Genomic DNA, 20,909 nt, shown 5'->3' on the forward strand with positions numbered 1-20,909 from the left:
CTGAGTATAGCCTGGTTTCTCTTTAGAGCAGAGCTGTCTGATAAATATAGTACTGCAGCAAGTCTGAAGAGGCTGTCCTTTCCCTGACTCTTCCACTGGCCCATTGAGTGGCCTGTGCCAAATCACTTCACTTTCCTGTGCTGCTTTTTTTTCATCCGTAAATTGAAACTCATAGCAACTGCAGTTAGCATAATTAACTTCCTTCGTAAACTTCTTTGAGATCTGCTAATGAAAAGCACTGTATAAGAGCTGTAAAATAGTATCACTTACTGAAGTGGCTCTTTCTTTGTTATGTACTTAATTGGAATCTTAAAAAGAAAGAGCTAAAGTTCTTGATTATTGCACGTAGGGATTTAGTTAGCAGTCTATTCCATTTGTAATGTATTACACCTCTGTGAGATTTATTAAAGAGTTGATTACTTTCAAGAACAGTTGTACCATTCTCTTGCTGATGTTATGCCTATGAAGCATGTGCAGCCTACGAGGGCTGTTTCTGGTGTCAGCTCCCAATCACATGCCTGTTTGTCATATATGGTTCTCAATGTCATGACCTTACCTCAGAAAACCGTCTTGGGTGACTGGAATCTTTAGAACATTTGATGGATTTTGACTAAGTCTGGCTCCAGTGTGCAAAAATATGATCAAAGGAACCTGTACATGGTACCAACAGCTGATGGGGTTAATATAATAGGATGCTAAACCACAAGTGACATCTCAGGCCATGTGTTCATGTTGGTAAGTTGGCATGTGGTTCCAGCATCCACTACCTCAGGGTGTGCAGAGCTATTTCCTTGCATCTTCAGCTTGAATCTCGAACTGTTAATTCTGGCAAACTATTATCTTCACAGGATGAAGAGAAAAAAAGAGTAGGTGTGCACAATCCAATGTATAGCCTACAAAAGGAACAAGTGAGTTTTTTTAATATCTATGTTTCTCCTTCCCAGGGCACTATTCATTTTTCATAAGCACTTATGCCTTAGTTATGATAGTCTGGAAAAAGGAAAGGGTGGGCTCCAGTCATGCAGTGAGCACTCTTTTAAACTCTGCCCTCAGTTTTAACATGACTTTTTACTTGGGGGACTTCAGTGCATATAGAGAGGAGTGTTGCGGCTGAGCCTTGTGCCAGGCCAGTATTGGCGAAGACATGCCAACATGAATCACAACCTGTACTATAGAGCATGTTGGAGGACTGAGTAGATAATCACTAAAACCAACAACCACAGGCCTCTCAGATGCATCCCAGACCTCACTAATGGTATCTTATTGACTGTCACCATGTGTCAGAGGGACTTTTATGTGATCTCATGTTACTCTGGACAGACGTTTACATACCATAAATTACACATAATTCTTCCAAGCAGTCTTCCCTAAACTTTATACAACACCTGCATAGCAATCTCAGGGCCAAAACTGAATTTCTGGCTGTTCTTTCATCCAGAAAGCCATCAGAGCCTTTAACGTGACTCTGAACCTGGATAGAGACACCTTCTTACCATGGTATATTCCAACCTGAAGATTTATATATGCTATATTCTTCCTGTTCATCAGTGAGACCTGAGCATTGTAGAAAAGTCACAGTCGCCATCTGGGCCCTCCTCCTGTCTTCTGAACAAGATGGTATGACAATCTCACTGAATGCCCACAAAGGTATCAAGGCCAGCTGTAATGTGTCTGCTGGGTAGTCAGATGGATTATACTGCAAATAACCAAGAAGTTCAAATATTGTGAATTGGCACTTAGAAAGAAAAGTGCTCATCCAAAAAATCATTTAAAAGATACCTCGAAATGTGTCTAGGTTGACTATAATCTATCAAGGCCTGTAGAGTCTTCCAGACATTTATTAAATTACATGCCACAGCACAGTCACCATAACTACAGGAGAAGCACTGTGGGGACAGCAAGAGCACCCTGTTTGCCTTGGATACACTTCACAGTTAGAGAATGCTATTTCAAAAATTACTCATTGTGCAAAGTGCTCTGAAGCAAATTGCATCCCTCTCATATTATTTAATTCAGATGGTTTTAATATGAGCTGGTTTTAACTGCAGTTATTCTGAGACACTAATGGAACTCAAGCTCAAGTCACCTTGAAAAAGCACTTGGAATGTACTACACTTAAAATAAATGTGTTCTTGAGAATTTCATGTGTTGTCCAAAACTATGGCCTAATTCAGATCTCCCAATAGTTTATATTTGTGTGAGTAACTCCACTGAATTAGTGGCATTATGCCAACATAACCCTGGCAAATGAGAACAGAAGTAGACCATGACTTTCCATATATATTTCTTCCAAGTCATTTATTTTATTTCATTTGCCAAGACAAAAAAGACCTGGCAACAAACCCAGAACTATTTGTAGATTTGACACAAGATAAAAATAAACTTTTCCAAATTCATCATTTTACAAGTAGAGTTTCTATTTAAATTTATGTAAAGATCTTTGGCAAATTAATGAAAAAAAACAACACAGAACATGCTTATCATGAAGCAACTGTAATTTCATATGGTTTTGTTTTAGATGAGAAAAGCATTATACATATCATATGAAATGACCAATAACAGAAATTTTTTCAGCTACTAAGCCAGTATGTACAGTATTTGACATCACAGGAAAAGAAAAAGGATCTGGGCTAAAATAAAAAAAATAAATAAATGGCAGATTCTTTTGTTATCATGGGTTACTAGGCCTTCTTCCACTACAGAAGAAAAAAACCAAGTATTTCTATATACATTTCTCTAAACTATGCACAGAGTCACACTATGGTGCCTAAATTATTTCTTAATTATCAAAGTCAATTTTATTAGAAAATTGGTGTTGTTAATAAAGCAGTCAACTCAAAGGACATTCTTGCCTAAAACTTCCAACATCCCAAATAATGCATGGTTAAATTCAAGTGGGAAAGACATTCAGATTTTTGTTTTTCCTAAATAATAAAATTATACCTGTGATTAGTAAACATTTCATTAAAACAGTTTCCTTTTTTTCTTAAAGCTTGTGGGGAGGCAATGAGACGATACTGATCAGCAGACGAGAGAGTATTCTAGCATGCAATTAGCCAAATACAGTGGAGAGAAATGATGTTAAAAGGCAAAAACTCAGAGCTGCCCAGACAGTAAGATTGTTGGCTGTACATTAGAGAATATTAACTATTAAATTTATGCAAAAAATGCCTAGAAAAACAAAATCCTTTGATCTTAATATGTTTCATGCAGAAATCCACTCTGACAGGAGAGGCAAGAGTTCACAGCAAACTCTTCCTCCTGCAGTCTGTCAATTTAACCTGCAGACACTGAATGCAGCTCTGCCCAGGAACAGAGGGTATTCATCCAGAAGTTCTAAAGGAAATAGTAAAACTATTAAACATGATGTGTAACCTGCTTAAAACTTTGTTGCCAGAGAAAAGGCATTTTGCAAATGTAACGTCAGTGTTTAGAAAGGGCTCCAGGGAAAATCCATGGAATTACAGACCAGTCTGCAAGCCTGGCATCCACAGAAAGAAAACTGGTGAGTACTGTAACAACACATAAAAATCTCTGGACACATTTTCTACACAGCTTGTGTAGAGGAAGGTCACACCTTGCAGATTTAGAGATCTGAGCCTGTGAACAAGATGATCCACTGTGTATAAATTATAACTACATAGTCACTGGGATGTGCACAAGGCAGCATTCCCTCACTCAATGCAGACCTGTTGCTGATTGAGATCAGTGGCTTCTGAAGTGAACCGTGGCTCAGTTCTTACCCCTCAGCCATTCGGGTCTCTCCCTCGGCTCTGCCTCCCACCACCATGCCCCCGGCTCGTGTGGTCTCCCCACAGTACAGCCGTGCCAGCGGGTTCCACCAAACAGACTGCATCCAAGCCACACTGGTCTCTTTAACGCTTCTTGTGACAACAGGAGGCCTCTTGCCATGGTGTCCTACGCTGCTGGTGTTGCAGGTTTTACCCCTCGTGCATGCACTCAGGAAGCATGCCTCATCACTTTAAGAGGCCATCCTCTGGCATGTGGCTGGGTGAGGTGCCACTAAGGGGATGGACACCAGCATCCTGGGAAAGCTGGTCTTCCACAGCTTCCCATACATGGTTGAGATTGATGCAAGAGACACAAACTGGCTTTATAGTGTCTGTTGTACTGAGCTGCAGCCCTGGCCAGCCTCTCACCCCTGTGAGAGCATGGGCATTAGTACCCACTGTGAAACCACAGAGCAGTACGTACCTGTGATGACCGCTTGAGTCCAGAACTATCGGAGGTGAAAGGCAGTATACCAAGTCCTCCATGAGAGTCCACCACTGTCTGGCAGTTTATCCCTTTCCATGTAGAGTGGTCATGGCAGGTGTTTTTATGCACAGCCTAGCACTATTACTGCCACCTCCAGTGGGCTTGCATTGGCAGGCAAGTGGTGAAACTGTCTGTTCATGTGTAGTTCAGGATAACAGGACTAACAAAATGTTATCTGGACTTACATGTCCAGAAAAATTGAGCTGCAAAGCGAGCATGGCTCTGGGCTCCCTCTGCAAAAGTGGAATGCAATGATCTGACTTCCTCCTTTCTCCTCAGAAAAAAAAAAGTTAAAAAGGCACTCTTTCCTTAGGCTGGCAATCAGAGGCCAATCACTTGGAAGCCAAGTTCCTGGCATCCGTGAGTGTCACGTGGATCTCCAGACACAGTCCCCATGAGCCGTGAGCAACTGGTGATTCAGCAGTGGCTGCACTGCTAAAGATCTGAACAGCTTGGTAGAATACATATGCTGAGTTGCATGGTTTTTCAATGGCTTGCATGCATGCTTCAGGTTTCTTGTTTTGTTTCTTTAGCTTAAAAGTGTTTTGCCCTCATGCTACGGGCAGAACGCACAGCACTGAGCTGCTGTATCACTTCTTGGTTTGTGTCTTTGTTGCTCCTCCAGGAGGACCCTCCAAAGGACTGAGATGATTCAACATGTGCAGCAATCAATATCCACAAATAGTTGTGGAGGACCATTTTGGGTTGAGGGAGCCAAAGCTGGCATAGATTTGCATGCCAGAAAGAGCTAACTGAACCATGGAAGCAGGAGTTCAGGACCAACTCAACATCACGATCAATCAGTAGACCATTGGTCTGGAGTGAAACAGGGAACAACATGATTAAAAGATGAGAAACAAAAAGTAGGAATGAAAGGCAATTATGAATGGAGCCCCACAGGAAGCTTTGCTACAGCTGCTCTTCACTTTCATAAATGCTCCAGAAAATGGGGAAAAGGGTGAAGTGAAGAAGTTTTCTGCTGATGCTAAGTCATTCAGGAGAGGAGAAAAGAAGGCTGACTTTAAAGAGTTGCAGAAAGCTCTTTCTGATAAAATGGGAGAATAAAAATCAGCGTAAATTAGAAAACAATTATAATTTTTCATGTACAGTGTAGGGCTCTAAACTAGCTATTACTATGCAGGAAAGAGACTACTGAACTCACAATAGATTCTTCTATAGAAATATGAATTCAATTCTCAGTAGTTATAAAAAAGGCAAATAAGATTACAGGAATTATTAGGAAAAGAACAGAGGAAAAAACAACAGAAAAACTCAATATGCCATTATTTAAATCTCTGGTCACCCTTTGTGAAAGACTTTGGAAGAACTAGAAAACTTCTAACCCTGGGCTACAATGTTAATGAAAGGTGTGAAACAGCTTGTTTACAAGGAGTGAGTGACTAATCTGATCTTGTTCAGATCCGATAGAATTATGAGCAGTACGGAGAAGTTGAATACAGAATGGTAATTCACTGTCTGCCATAACACAACGAGAGAGAACAGCCTCGGTGCAATCCCTTTAATAGTGCTTCATTTCTGGAAGGGTACCATTGATCCGCCCGATCTGGTCTTCCCTCCTGATCAGCCACGGGTCTCCCTGAGTGCAAGAACCAGGGCATCCCAGTAACTTCCCCCATACCTCCATTCACCCTGTCACTTCCCTTCTTTTTAACCAGGTCTCCTGGGGACTCATTGGGAGACACTACCCAATCCAGTTAAGTAAATCTGGAAGCCTAGTGGACAATAACAAGTGCACAGTTTCAGACTATATCTGACAACATAAAAAAACCCCTTAATCTTCCTCTTTAGTATAACATTGCTTTCTCATGGTACAGCAATAGCCAAGCTGTAACTCATCAGGACACCAGCAATTAACCTCTAACCCCAAAAGTACAGTGGTATACCCAGTATAAAAACTGCAGATTAAAAATGATTTGAGAGAAAATCCAATCTCAAATAGCAACACATATACGGTAAAAAGTAATACAGGAAATGCTGCTAATATCAACCATTCAATACAACCGAAACTGAAAACATATCCAATTATTTTTCTAAGATAGGTCTAATAGAAGGTGCCGGGAATTGGGAAAGATCTCTAGCACATTAAGAATGAGCCCAGAACAACAATTTGACATCTTGCTTACGGAAAGGCTCTAACTCCATCACAGGCTATTTAATCCAGTAAAGGAATTGGTAAACACAATTATCCGGCCTGTGTTTTGCAGTAGGTCAAACCATTATAATAGTTTATAATAAATTATTTATAATAAATTATTATTATGGTTTCCTTTGATACACAGAGGTCTCAGACCAAAAACTTAAAGCTCAAAAATCATTCAAATTGGATGCTATTTTTATGACAGAATGAAATGCCCTAAAATATAAAGAGTTCATTGAAGTGACTCTCAAATATAGAAATAAGGAAAGCAGGAATAGTATTTTCTATAGATGGGGATTTTTAAAGGAAAGAAAAGTTGTTAACCAGAAGTTTGGAGCTTAGACTAAACTTTCTGCACCTTGCTGTTACCTGTCAAGAACAACAACAAACTTAAGCTCAGCAGTCCTTTCCAAAAAGAATCCGTTACTTCTCCTGTGGATTACCACCACTAAATCAGCACATCTCTTGGCTGCCGCTTCAGATATTTGGGATATTATAATCAATCGCAATGACTCAGCTTACTGAATTCATTTGAAATTGGCAGAGAAAATTTCCAGGAAATACTGGAATAATTCAAAACTAATTCAAAACTAAGACTAAAAAAATGAAAATCTGCATTTAAGTAAATGAGGAATGTTTGACATTTAATAGAGTGGTTGATTAGTAACACCCATCAATTTAATCATATGAAACAAAAATGTAAAGGTGAACTAGACAGCTGAGAGAAAATCATTTTTTTCAGAGACCTTAGTTCCATATTCAAGCTTAGTGCTCAATCATTGTAAAAATGGAAACATACTTTAACTTTCATTGCTTAAATATAATTTTCACACATTTTAAGAGTCACAGGTGGAAAAAATAAACCAGAAAGTGTCATTCTGGATTGATTTCCTACCAGTATGATACACCTTTGGAAATGGAATTGAATCTTGCTGGACTGAATGTTTCTTTCTGGTGAGACAGTACTGTACTGTGAAGTACATCGTATACACTGATTGCCAGCTTGAATCACAGAATCACAGAATCGCTGAGGGTGGAAGGGACCTCTGGAGATCATCTAGTCCAAGCCCCCTGCTCAAGCAGGGTCACCTACAGCACATTGCACAGGATTGCATCCAGGCGGGTTTTGAATGTCTTCAGAGAAGGAGACTCCACAACCTCTCTGGGCAACCGGTTCCAGTGCTCCGTCACCCTCACAGTGAAAAAGTTTTTCCTCATGTTCAGATGGAAGTGTCTGTGTTTCAGTTTGTGCCCGTTGCCTCGCGTCCTGTCGCTCGGCACCACTGAAAAGAGTCTGGGCCCATCCTCTCGACACCCTCCCTTCACATACTTGTACACATTGATAAGATCTCCTCTCAGCCTTCTCTGAATCTGTATTATCTCCGATTTTAAAAGCTGCAGGAATTTGTACAAGAAATGGAAACCTTATAATTAATTTGTTAAAGAAATGAGAATTTAGAAATTAGAACTTCAGCTGCAGCTTTTCAGTCTACTCTCCTACCTACCCATTCTAGTTAATGGCACTGCACGTCAAGGCTGGAAAAGAAATCCAGGCCTGCAGTCTTTGTGTATCAACTTTAAGGGGTATGAATAAAACTATTATTACTCTTCCTATTTAATTAGAAGGGATTTTACGTGTGAAATTTATTTTCAATTGAGTTATTACAGGGATTAATTTATAATAAAACATTTTGCCATGAGCTATGTGTACTTCTTCTCTATCTTTCTCAAAAAAGAAAACCCAATAAACAAAACTGTATACTGCAGGTTAAAAGCCCATGACATTGTTGAAACACCAGAGAGGATGATTGTGTATTCAAAAAATAGAACTAATATAAAAGGATTTCTTCTAAACAACCAAGATAGTTGTGTTTTACACTAACATATAAGTAACGTGCAGCAGTTTATCGCTTCATCGAGTTTGTATACAAGTTGTATACAACTCTTTGCACCGAGAAAATTTATAGGTGTCTGCTTATATTAAACAACAATTCTAGTACTGTACTTCCGTAAGGAATCTTTCTATTGACTTACTAGGTTTTGGATCAGGCACTTACAGAGCTTTCATATGAAGTTCGTGAAGCACTTCACCAAATGAGATAAATGGCCCTTGTTTTTCTGAGCCACTTCATAGCCAGGCTTCAGTTCACTTGGAAAAACGTAGAGGAAATAGTTGGCTTTGTATAAAGCATGCAGAATCTTCACTGTGCTTTTTTCTTCTGTGCCCTTTTATTGAGCTTGTCTTACCATTTCACATTTTGTTGTCTGAGAGACTGATTTATCGCTCTCATCACTTACTGGTCATGATTCATTGGCTGTGGCGTAACGGACTTCCCCTGAGAAATATTGCAGATATGTGAGCAGAAGCAATCTTGCAAAGGGTTAATGTTATAATCTTTTTCTAGTCTGTTTATAATCCCAACAGTAGGCCAGTAACAGAAGAGGGTGGATCTAAGAAGGTACGGGAGGAGATGTGTGTGCGTGAGTGTGTGTGTGTGTGTGCGCGCGCGTGTGTGTATGCGTATTCATGCTTTGCTTTTCTGAACCTCTACTGCCTTGTATGCCACTGGAATAAATCTTCCTCACTCTAAACAGCATCCTGTGTACTGGATATTCCTGATGGATAGTTAAAAGAGCTCGCTCGTACAACTGCCTCACTCACATATTACTACGGAAGATTTCATTGAGAAATGCTTGTGTTTACTGCAAGAATGGGTAGATAGTTACAAACCAGCCCCTTTCGTCACAAAAGGCAACCTGTGGATACTGAAGAATGGAAACTGTGGATGATAGCTTACTTGGGAATGGTACCAATATTTCTGCTTTCCTGTGTGATATCATCTTGGAAAATGACACTTTTTTCTGTGTGGATGATCCACCATATCCTTCTAAAGGTATGTATAGAAAATGGATTTTTCAGACAGCATTAGTTCTCACTGAAAGTAGAGATAGTATAGAGAAAAACAGCTACACGAGGCTTTTTCTGTGAGGGAGTGCAAAATCATCTATTTGCTGATAAGTTAGGATGAGAAACAGGCAGGCAAGATTTTAGTATGTGCTGACTTTCCCAGTTAAAAAATCCAGCTAGAACAAATTTCAGTTAGAATGGAAAAGTAACAGTAGCAGTACTGGGCACAAAAGGCAAACAGCTCTACCAAGGGCTGAAAGAAACCTATTTTTTACTCTTCAAACAATTCAATAATGGCAGAGTTATCTGATCTGATACCATGTACAAAAGTGATTAAATATGAAATTATAACACTCTGAAGCTGAAAAAAATCATCCATGTATTAAAATACTTTTGATTGCCACCTCGTTTCTCACTTTTGTGTAAAGGAGGAATTTCCATTGTGAGTGAGTGGTGCACGCTAAGCAGTTTGAGCAGAATGTGCTTTTAAGAAGTTGTATGTGGTTCTCCAAATGTCCACTGTGCTGCATGTATTGTATTTTAATGTTATGCAATTCAGGTAGACCGGAATAAGTTTAAGAATTTCAGAATTTCCACTGATCTTACATTGGTGTAAAGCCTTAGTAAAAGCTTTACCTTGTGATTAAGGATGAAACACATAACAAACGTGTGCTTCCTAACTGATTTGTCATTGTGACAATTTTCAGATTTCCATCAGACCATTCGGATTCTGCTGTATACTCTGATCTTTCTGCTCAGTGTTTTGGGGAACATTCTTGTGATTACGGTGCTGATAAGAAACAAACGAATGAGAACAGTCACAAATACATTTCTGCTCTCACTAGCTGTCAGTGACCTAATGCTCTGCATTTTCTGCATGCCCTTCACCCTCATCCCCAACCTGCTGAAAGATTTCATTTTTGGTAGTGCTGTTTGTAAAACTGCCACTTACTTCATGGGTAAGTATTGGAAGTTTATACTTATTTTGAATGAGATATGTGAGAAGCTCCTTAAAGACCAGTAAAAAGCTGACTGTTTCTCTCTGCCATTGAACAATTATCAGTATCACTACGAAACAGCTCTGTGGTGCGAATCTTCATGGTGCTGGTCTCCTTAGTTTGATCCAGCAAAACCCAGAGGCACCCACTTAATTTGAAATACATACAGAAGTGCTTTTTAAGTGGTAAGTATTTTGCAGGATCAAGCTTTAATCAGGAACATGGCACCTACTCCTGCTTACCCAACACTGACAGAATTATTAACAGTTTTCAGGTCTCCCGGCAAAAATAGTAGCGTTGTGCAGTCCTCACTAAAGGCAGATTTTGCACACAGCTTTCTGGTACCAGAACACAGAGAAACATGGAGAGAAACAGAGAAAAAAAATAGCCCAAAGTAGATCTTACTTGCAGAGCTGGCAGGTAGAGCAAGCACTACTTAAAAGTCAGGTGTGATGAGAAGTCACCAGGAGACCATAAAGGCCAGAACCCTCAGATGGAGGTTTTACAGACTGCCTTTAAGAAACACTGCTTATATATATATGCCTTACTCTACCCCCTTCGGTTGTCGAGGTAGAGCCAGGAATTTCAAACTGCCTGGATTAGGAGAGTCTGGGTAAGTGATTTTGTCTCGCTTTCAATACTTCTTTTGTGTTTGTTTCTTAAAAAAAAAAAAAGAAAGAAAGAAAAAGAGAACACTACGTAAAGTTTTTGCTGACTTAGAATTACCCTGGGTTAATTACAGAAACCTAAGTTCTCTTTTCAACCTGTGCCCTTGAAAACTTCGATGTAATGTGAAAGTACACATCTAAAGTGTGGGAATGGGAAATCAACATCTTTCTGTAGATAAAACCAATAAAACTAAAGGCCACGTTTAAACAAATTATAATGAATTGCTGCCATGAATGCCATAAAAAATTACTGAAGCCCTGTCATCTTTCTCGTATTTCACTTTGTGTAAATTGCTTTATAAAAAGTCCAATGAACTATTTTCAAATATTAAGTTTTTAACTATGAAGTTGTTTTATTTTAAGAATCGGAATGTGAATATTTCCCATTAGCATTTCAGGTTAACAGAGCCTTCTGTTGATAAAAAGACAGTGACATCTGTTATGTCACCTATGATCTTAATCTTTCATTTTAAGATGTAGATAGACTTTAAATTACAGATGATTTCTGTAAAGCAAACTGTAAAGTTAAGATAACGGCATTTTATATTTTGACACACATTAGAACATGCACAAAGATCATGAAATGAAGTTGAAAAAAAAAAGAAGGCTCATTCAATGAAAGAAGATTTGTGACAAAGTCAAGAAGAAGAAATATTTCTAATCTTACAGTGATAACGTGGGGCACCTCAGTGGCAAAAATGCAGACCATTGCCTTCCACTTCCACTGATTCATTGATTCCACTGATTTCAAATGCTTGTTTGTATTACAGTGCAATTTCTCTCATATATAAACCACAGTAGCAAAGAGAAGAATTAGGAACAAAAGTGTCCTCTTTCCCTGTTATTGAAATTTCCTGGTTTGACGGAATGAATCTTTTCTCTTGGACTCCCGGAGTTAAAGCACAGAGCAGGAATATTGGTATGGAGATTTAGATCTCTTGCCGATGCACTGTTCAGTGACTTAATCAGTATGGTATTTATAAATAATTTAGCTTATAAACACTTTGCTATACTTTCATTTTTTCTAAATGTGCACAGAAAGTTAGCAAGAGTAGTTGAATATAACAGGAACCATTCAAAACAAGAGAATAACCTGTTACTTTACTTTATCTATATAGGTGTTTCCGTAAGCGTATCCACATTCAACCTGGTTGCCATATCTTTGGAGAGATACAGTGCCATTTGCAAACCTTTGCAGTCCAGGGTCTGGCAGACAAAATCTCATGCCTTGAAAGTGATTGCGGCTACCTGGTGTGTTTCCTTCACTATCATGTCACCATACCCAATCTACAGCAAACTGGTACCTTTTACCAAGTATAACAACAGCACAGCAAATATGTGTCGGCTCCTTTGGCCAAGCGATGTCATTCAGCAATCTTGGTAAGATGTAACTGACTGTTAGCAAATGCATAATTATCTAGTGGAAAATAGGATTTTGTGGTAGCATTAAGCTTACTGAAAATCAAGCATTAACCTTTAGCAAATGTTCACACTTCTATCATGCTTATTTAGAAAGTGAAAAAAATCTGATTTTTAAGCTGCTTACATTTTGACACTTGTATCACTTTTGCCTCATATGCAGGAATGATACCTAACCTGGCAGTGGTTCTCAGACTGTGGCCTGCTAAGCCCTTACTGTCACTGTAAAGAAAGCATCTATCGCTTTTCAAGTAGGAAGATTTCCTGCTTTCACTCATTCTTATGTAAATTTCATGTTTTCAGAAAAATCCTCGATTAATCTTAGAAAAACATGGATGCACACAAGCACCCTTCTGGTGCTTTGCCTGTTAAATGTTTGCCTGAAGGTCCTCTGAAGGAGAGGAGTATGGAAACATGGAGAGATTGCAAATGCCCCTGAGAACAGAATGAATTTGGCCATTTAGGACAATTAGAGAACAGGGGCAGTGAGTATCAAGGGGAGAGGCAGCGCTCAAAGTCCTACACAGCCAAGCAGAGTAAGAAAATAGTAGCATTATCAAGTAGCAGCACTATTTAGGTGTTGTGTCCTTGCATAACAGCCAAACACTTTAACTGATGCTGAGGAGATGTGAGAGGTTCTTTTGCCCAGTGAAGGTTAACTGGACCTGGGAACAGAATTAAAGTATGTGCTACTTTGGTATGGTATATCTACAGGCACAGAAAATTCGTATTAATGTTTTCAGGAGTCTCAGGTATTTGCCAGCATGAGCACAGATGAGGAGGAAGGCTGCAAGGCAAAATTCTCTTCTCTGCTGTATCGTTGTAGACCTTGAGGCACTTTAGTGAGTCTGCACCAAAGTCCCAGCAAGCAGAAGAGATGTAGGCTCTTGAATATATTTAAACAAAATGATTTCCCCAACTTTGAATCCCATTAGGGAAGCTGCTTATGATCACTCACATGGGAGAGCAGCAGGTACCGATGTGCAACCGAGGAACAGGCACTCCCTCTAAAGAAGGGGTTTTCCACCCCAAGAACCTCCCCAGGGACCTGTGTGGCCCCAGGGGTGCCAGCTGCTCCGTCCCTCTCTGTGTGCCATAACCCTTGGCAAGGACGTGCGCAATCCCAATCACCGTGAAGCAGTAACCGCCAGCACCAGCAGCTCATCTGAGGATGATGAGCTGCTCATTTGGTTTCTGTTGGGCAATTTTACGTGATTCAAAGCAACACTGCAACAGCCGTCAACAGGGGAACAGGAGGGAAGCTTCTAATTTCTAGAGCTGTCCAAAACATCCTTCATCTTACCATGAAAAAATTTCATCAGAACCTTTAACTAACCCTTCCCCAAATGCTAATATAAAGAACAAGGAGCTTTTCTGGTTTTGTGCTATTCCCTAGTCACGGACTCTCCTGCGATTCTTTAGGTACACTTTCCTGCTACTCATCCTCTTCCTTATACCTGGGATTATAATGATGGTTGCATATGGCCTGATTTCTCTGGAACTCTACAGAGGAATAAAATTTGATGTCAGCCAGAGAAAATCTGCACAAGGTAACAGTACTTTTGGGTTATTTTTTTAAGTTAGAGTTGAAGATACGAACAATAGTCCTGAGGCTACAGTGAGCTATAAACAGTAGAACTTTTTATTTGCAAAAATGGTCATGAACAGTTATAAAAACCTGTCAGATGCATTTTCTTGATCAAAGTGATTCCATTATTCTCTAATGAATAATTCTTCACTTATAGCTTGTTTGAGAAGAGCTCAGACAGGATAAATTTAATTTGTGATTTAATTTTTTATTCTGATTTGTTTGTTATAGAAATATCCAGATTTTTTTTCTAGCTGATGGATTAGGATCATTTTTGTGGATAAACAGGATAAAATTGTCAATTTAAGATAGAAACATACAGTTTTGACAACTATCTTCAGTGAATACTTGAGCAAACAGTGCTCATACTTCTTTTGCACCAATTTGTAGAGTTAAGACACAAGAACATTGGGAGATAGCAGGCCCAAAGCAGCTGATACATGACCGAGACAGAATAAGGACAATCCTTTCTTTGCAGCAGCTGTTTAGCCACGAAGGAAGCTATTTATCTCAGAACTTAGACTCCATTCTGTTGTTGGTATTTTGAACCACTGTTCAGAAATATTTTGCCAATTATTTAAGTACTAATTTATACATACAGAAAGAAAAACAAGTACCAGCAGCACCAAATATGAGGATGGAGATGGATGCTACTTGCACAAAGCCAAAAGAAAAAGAAAAATGCCTTTGCAACAGCTCTCTGCTACTAGCAGTAGCAAAATAGACCGGGCAAGAAGCAGCAGCTCTTCTGCCAACCTGACAGCCAAGAAACTCGTCATCCGCATGCTGGTGGTGATAGTGATTCTGTTTTTCCTCTGCTGGACGCCCATCTTCAGTGTGAACGCCTGGCGCGCGTTTGACACCACCTCAGCAGACCAGCGTCTCTCAGGAGCTCCCATCTCCTTTATTCACTTGTTGTCCTACACTTCTGCCTGCGTGAATCCCATCATATACTGCTTTATGAACAAGCGTTTCCGCATGGGTTTTCTAGCCACTTTCACCTGCTGCGCGAAGCAAAAGCCCCCTGCAATGAAAGGGGAGGCTGGTGAGGAAGAGGAGGGGAAGACAACGGGGGCCTCTCTCTCCAAATGCTCCTACACACATGTGAACGTATCTGCACCCCCCTGAGCTGCTCCAGAGAGAAGAGGCTACAAGTGGCCTACAGAAATTCAGATATTTATCATCTGGTCTTGGGAAGTGACTGTGGCATGCGCTGAACACCATTTAGTTCTGAAGAAATAAAATGCTTCAGCTGACAGTAAATGCAGAGAGAATTTCATGGGAAATGGATGCTATCATTGTCTGAGCTTTATATTACCTTCCCTTCAAAAGTACAAAGGAGGAAAGGGCTCTTCGGAGACAAGGGACTTTGTAAAAAGCCCTAGAAGATGGTGTATTTGTTATAAACTGTCCTGGAAATAAAAAAAATGCATCCTTTCCATCAACAGTTTAGCTCAGTTTTTAGCTGCAGTTCTGAGTATCTTATTAAATTTCCCACAATGCTAGTAGATTCTCCTCAAATATGCATACAAACCTGTGTTTTACTGTCTGCACTTCAATGTCTGTGTTATAATTAAAATCTTTCAGTTACTTTCACAGTATTTTTTCAAATTATTTTCTCTGAGGTAATACATGTTGAGAACATTTTGCTGTCATAGTCAATTAAGAGAAGAATTTTGGGGTGGAGAGAAAGGGCTCGTCCATGGGAAAATAACACTTTCAAGTAAAATAGTTCCTTTTAATAAAATGAAAAAGACATTGTGACTTTAAGCATAGATGGAATGCACTCTTCATCCAGATGAGAACCTATGATAAACTAATATAAATTTGTGTATTTTTGGTGTAAATAAAAACCACAGAATGAGCACAAAGAAGTGGTAAGCAAGTGGCAGGTTCTGCGGCAAACCCAAAGGCTTCAGTGGAAACTGCCACACAGGGGAACATAGGTATAAATGCTCGGGAAACGTGCAGAGAGGTGCGTTCACAAAAGAACGATGCCCACAGTAGTAATGCATTTCACAAACATATTCACAGGCACTCCTACTGTGGTATTGCACACATGAAAATAGAAACAGTTAGATGCAGAAAAGCAGAAACAGTACACATAAAAGCAAAGATTGAAACATCAGGCACTTTGTCAGGTAGTGTGTGGCTTTACTAAACTTTGGAACGACTATTTTCTCCAAATATACATATTTGTAAACAGAAAACATGGAAAAAAAAAGAATGATGTGATTATTGGTGTTTTGTTGAGCAAGGAATTCAGCCTCTCTGCTGAGCAGTGCTTGGGTGAGTGTGGATGTTCAGATAATGCACTTTGCTCTGTGGAGCTAGACAGTAGAAGTTATCTAAATTATATTGTATTTTGTTTTGTGAAAATATCCTGTTGGAGATGCTTCTATCTTCTGAGTCGATATCATTTTAAAAACTTGGTATTAGACAGAGATTAAATTTGAGCAGAGTGGAATGTAGATGTGGATATTAAAAATAACCACTCTCAAGGTTTTTAATCGGAGATTGTGCTCTCTTTCCAGAATGACTTTAAATTGGAAATATAGTTTGGGTTCCAAGTGCCTGGATTCGTGTTCTGCGCTCAGCTGGTGCCCCAAGTGGTTCACCTGCACAGCTCTAGCACAGAGCTGTAGCTGTTGATTTTTTGTATCCAACTTGTCCACAGACAGGAAATTAAAAAAAAAAATTATAGACACTATTCATGCACAGTCCATAAAACCAATGTTTTGCCTGCCATGTTAATAAAGTAGCACTCTTTCTGGAACTGGGCTGAGACTGTTGACATTGATCTGATCTTTTGCAAATTCTCACGGAAGTAAATCATGGGATTTAATTCATAGCAATGAAATGAAAATTTTACTTCAGTTAAAGATGCAGGATGAGACCCTCTACAAACCTGTCCTGCCTGTTGAAACTGAAGGAACAAAACTAGCCGCTTTTGGATTTATGCGGTGAGAACACAGAAGAAAATATTTGTGAAGTATTTTATACCATCTGAAAGTCTGACTTCATTATAGGGCATAATTTAAAAATTGTTCATGCAAAGAAACCACATTTTAACAATACAGTGGATGTGAATATTAGTATGTGCTGTATAGAGAGGAAACCTACTTTAGGGTTTGATATTCATTCTAAAATGCGAATTCCTTTTTGTAGATGTAGATTTTCCAGTACTTTCGGCGTCGGCGCGACTGTTGGTGCGCCATTCCCCTGCAGCCCTGAGGATGGCGGGTTCGCGAGAAAGGCAAAAGCTGTTTCTGACAATGCCTCAATCAGCTCACAGGTCCCCCGTGGCCTGCAAAACGCGCGGCTGCAGCAAGCCGGGAGAGTCTCTGCTTGAGCCCCACTTGCAGCAATCGCGGAAACCTGCTGGTGGTGATGGAGCGAGGGCAGCGCAGCAGCAGGTCCTGCCGGAGCAGGGGCAGCAGCCCGGGAACCTGGAGCTTAGAAACAGGCTGGGAAGGGCACGTTCCCACTCGGGCAAGGCTGGTTCTGGGCACCTGTCGTTCTTCCCCTCTGTTTCCCCCTACGCACCTTTTCTTTTCTTTTTTCTTTTTTTAACCAAAACGTCAGTTCTTTACCCTAACTCCAGAAGTCATTAGACTTAAGCTGGATTCTGTCAAGGGGTAAAATTAAGGTTTTAAAATGCAATATTGCAACCCAGGGGAGCTATCTTCTTCTGCCCAGTCTCCTCACCCAGGAAACTGAAACCTTTGAGCAACCTGGGTGCATCTGAATGCAATTTCCCTGATCCGTGCATTCCCAATATCATTCCTGGCACTGACTGTTGTTCTTTCTTTGCTAACGTGTGATGAAATCCTCCCAACACCTTCCACCACCTACTGCTATTAGTGGAAATACGTGTTCAAATATAAATGTGAACAGAATAAACTGATATCAAAATCAAAGAAACCATTAAGTCTCTCTAATAAGTCGTCTTATTCAAGCATCATTTGGTTATGGGGTTGGAGGGAGAAATCCTATCCAAAAAATCTACTTTTACAATTAGTAGGAAAGGTACCTGAAGGCAAACTGTTCCCCAGATGCAGAAAAAAATGCAAAGAAAGAGATTCAAACAATAAATTTTGGGTGCAGAGTGCCGGCAAGTCTCTTCTGCCCCTCTCTCCCCCACCTCCCAGGCTGTTTTCCCCCTTTGCCTGTTCTCTCTTATCTCTATTTCGCCTGCCTGTCACAATCTTCTTTCTTCTATACCCTTCCCGGTCTCTGGGTTCCTTTCCACCGCTAACGACGGCTACATTTTTCTCTCTGACAGGTTTATTTTCCTCCCCAGACTTATCTTCCCAGAAGGCGCTCTCGGCTGCCACGCCGCCCTTCTTCCTTCCTTCCTTCCTTCCTTCGCCCCGTCGTCGCGGGCTGCCGGAACGCGTTCCCGGGCGCCGCCGCACGCGCAGCTGCCGAGGCCCCGCGGTGCTTCGCAAGCGCCTCGCGCCGCGCCGGCTCCCTGCGGGCTCCGGCAAGCGGCGGGCACGCTCTCCTGAGGCAGTACCGCAATGAGAAATAACCTCCAAATCCTCCGTGGCTGCTTCTGTCAGTGTAACTTGCAATCTCTATTACGAGGACGTGCTTGAAGACCGGGGCCGGCAAGGCGGCGGCAGCTCCGTCCCCGCCTGCGCTGCGCTCCGAGCCGGGCGGCGCGGCCCCGCTCCGCGGCGCGGCCCGCCGTGCGGCTGCTGCGGCTGGGAGCAGCTAACCAGCGCCAGCCTGACTCCTAACCTGCTGCTTTCTGCTGCGACAGTACGGCAATATCGCGCACGCGGCGCGGCCAACGCGTGGCGAAGGCCGTGCTGAAGACGGTTGCCTTTTGTGGGACCTCGCAGTTAGGGGCTGCCGGGGAAACCGAGGCGAACCCCCGTGCAACACGGGGTCTCACACGCCTAGCGCTTTGGAAGCTAATCGACGGTCAGATATTCACTGACTGCGATCAAGCTGTCTTCTAACGTCGGCGCTGCCGTGGTGAATGCCGTCCTGAACGCTCTTCCTCCTCCTGAAGCAGGAATGGGGCAGTACCATGTAGGTCCCGAGAGAGCGTTAACAGCTACTCACCTGCTTTATTTTTGGGGTATCCATTTTTCCATAGTTGAGACTTCTTTATACAAACCAAGATATTCAAACCGCGAGTGTCTTCAGATTTAAGGACCATACGTACTCCCCTCTATTCCTCAGGACACTGGTAAACATGCCTCTTTTTTTCAGGCTAAATTGAATGGTGCCGAGCTAAACCTGGGCCTCCCCAACAGCAAAAGATGCCAATTCTTTAGAGGAGAGTAAAGGATGGTAAAACTTAATAGCTTTGAGTAAGCACTATGTGAAAGGGGAGGCTGTAATCTTACTACAGCATAGTAAAAAAGAAAGGGTCACCAAATTATCTAACTCTCCCATTTAAAACATGACCCTGACCAATCAAATCACATTTGGCTCAGGTGTGCATGTAGGGCAGCAATTTGCTCACCCTCTGACTGTAGCTTTCCTATTCATTTTTCTATATGCATTATTCATTTCTGTTAAACAGCTCCAGCTTTTTATGCATGGTCCATCCCTGGCTCTCCTCTCATCAGCAACCTCCACACCACAGTGACGTGCGCCTTAAAGATGCCAGAATTTCTGTCTAAGTGGTTTATAAAAAGACCTGTTTCCAGCATTACCTTTTTGTTCTTTTTCTCCTGCAATGCTTGTTAGGCTGCCTCCTTTTCCTACCAAAGAAGAAAAATGCAAAAGAAATGTTCTTGAACTGTAAAGCTCCTCTGCTGCTTGCCTAATGGCAAAGCGTCTGTGCTAGGAGTTATTTACCTGGGTCTCTCAAGATCAATTATGGAATGAAGAGTTTCCTCTAGCTTCAGCTCCCAGTTGTGTCCAAAAAGCACTATTTCTGAGCTAGTGAGACATCACAGCTGTCCACTCTGTACTGTGAGACAAGAGCAAAACATCTTCATTGCAGGTAGCAAACATCAAGTAGGAGTCATCTCATATGGGGTAAACACTTTAATTGATTTCCTGCTATTTTGGTAGTTATTAAAAAATAAAAAAAATCTGATAGAATGAATAAATGCAATTTATGTGAAGTTTGATTTAAAGCAGTGGACAAACCACTGCATAGCTCCTGTGAATATCATAAAAGCATAGGCGTTACAAAACAAGCACAAAAACCACAGGAAAGATGAGGGGCTGTTCATGCTGTTTAGCTCTCTTTCAGAGCCAATATTAATAAAGACAGTGGCTCTGAGGTCTTTATGGTGAGAATATTTGACACCTCGTAAGAGGCCTAGTTAATGACCAAGTGAAGAATGACACATAGAGCTGAAGCCCCAGGGGAAAGACACTAAACAGGCACCAGCCCTAGAGAGAACTGCTCAGCCACCTGGGAGTGCTATGGTTACTCTTAGAAAGCTGCTATCGGACTTTTAGCAGCCTCCATTTTCAGGATTTTGCAGCCTAACTGAAGGGACACATGGAGGAACCAGCCCTGCTTCCCTGGCTCCAAAGCTGGTCGCCTGACCTGCTGTTCCCTGAATCCTGCGCTCACAGAGTTGCTATTACTGGCTTGCCAGTGCTATAGAATATAAGTATGGTAAGGTCATCCTCAACCAACAGGTCTGGAGCGTGCTCTTTCCTGTAGCTTCCTGAAGGACGCTCCTCGTGCAGTCCACATGCAAGTAGGAAACATCGGTGCCGTAACCACAGCATTAAACCAAGCCAGTGCATCGGATTGGGGGCAGCAGCACCAACCCCACAGCCCTTCCAGCTGTTGGATGTGCTACATCCAGCTCATTTAACCCACCTCTACTCATCTGCCAAGGCAGGACAGAGTTCACGGCAGGATGAGGAAGCTGCACTCTCTCGCAGACAAAGAGCTCTTTATTTG

General features: G+C 41.2%; 1 protein-coding gene across 1 annotated transcript; it reads left to right on the plus strand.

The window, feature by feature from the left end:
- Nucleotides 1-8,990: 8,990 nt before the first annotated feature.
- Nucleotides 8,991-15,598, plus strand: CCKAR (cholecystokinin A receptor). Its single transcript, XM_013959948.2, has 5 exons — nt 8,991-9,330; nt 10,052-10,303; nt 12,129-12,390; nt 13,852-13,979; nt 14,619-15,598. Exons 1-5 carry the CDS (start codon nt 9,210-9,212, stop codon nt 15,143-15,145), a joined length of 1,290 nt encoding a protein of 429 aa, XP_013815402.1. The 5' UTR covers nt 8,991-9,209; the 3' UTR covers nt 15,146-15,598.
- The last annotated feature ends 5,311 nt before the right edge of the window (nt 15,599-20,909 follow it).

Source organism: Apteryx mantelli, chromosome 5 (genome assembly GCF_036417845.1).
Source record: "Apteryx mantelli isolate bAptMan1 chromosome 5, bAptMan1.hap1, whole genome shotgun sequence".
Taxonomy (NCBI): domain Eukaryota; kingdom Metazoa; phylum Chordata; class Aves; order Apterygiformes; family Apterygidae; genus Apteryx; species Apteryx mantelli.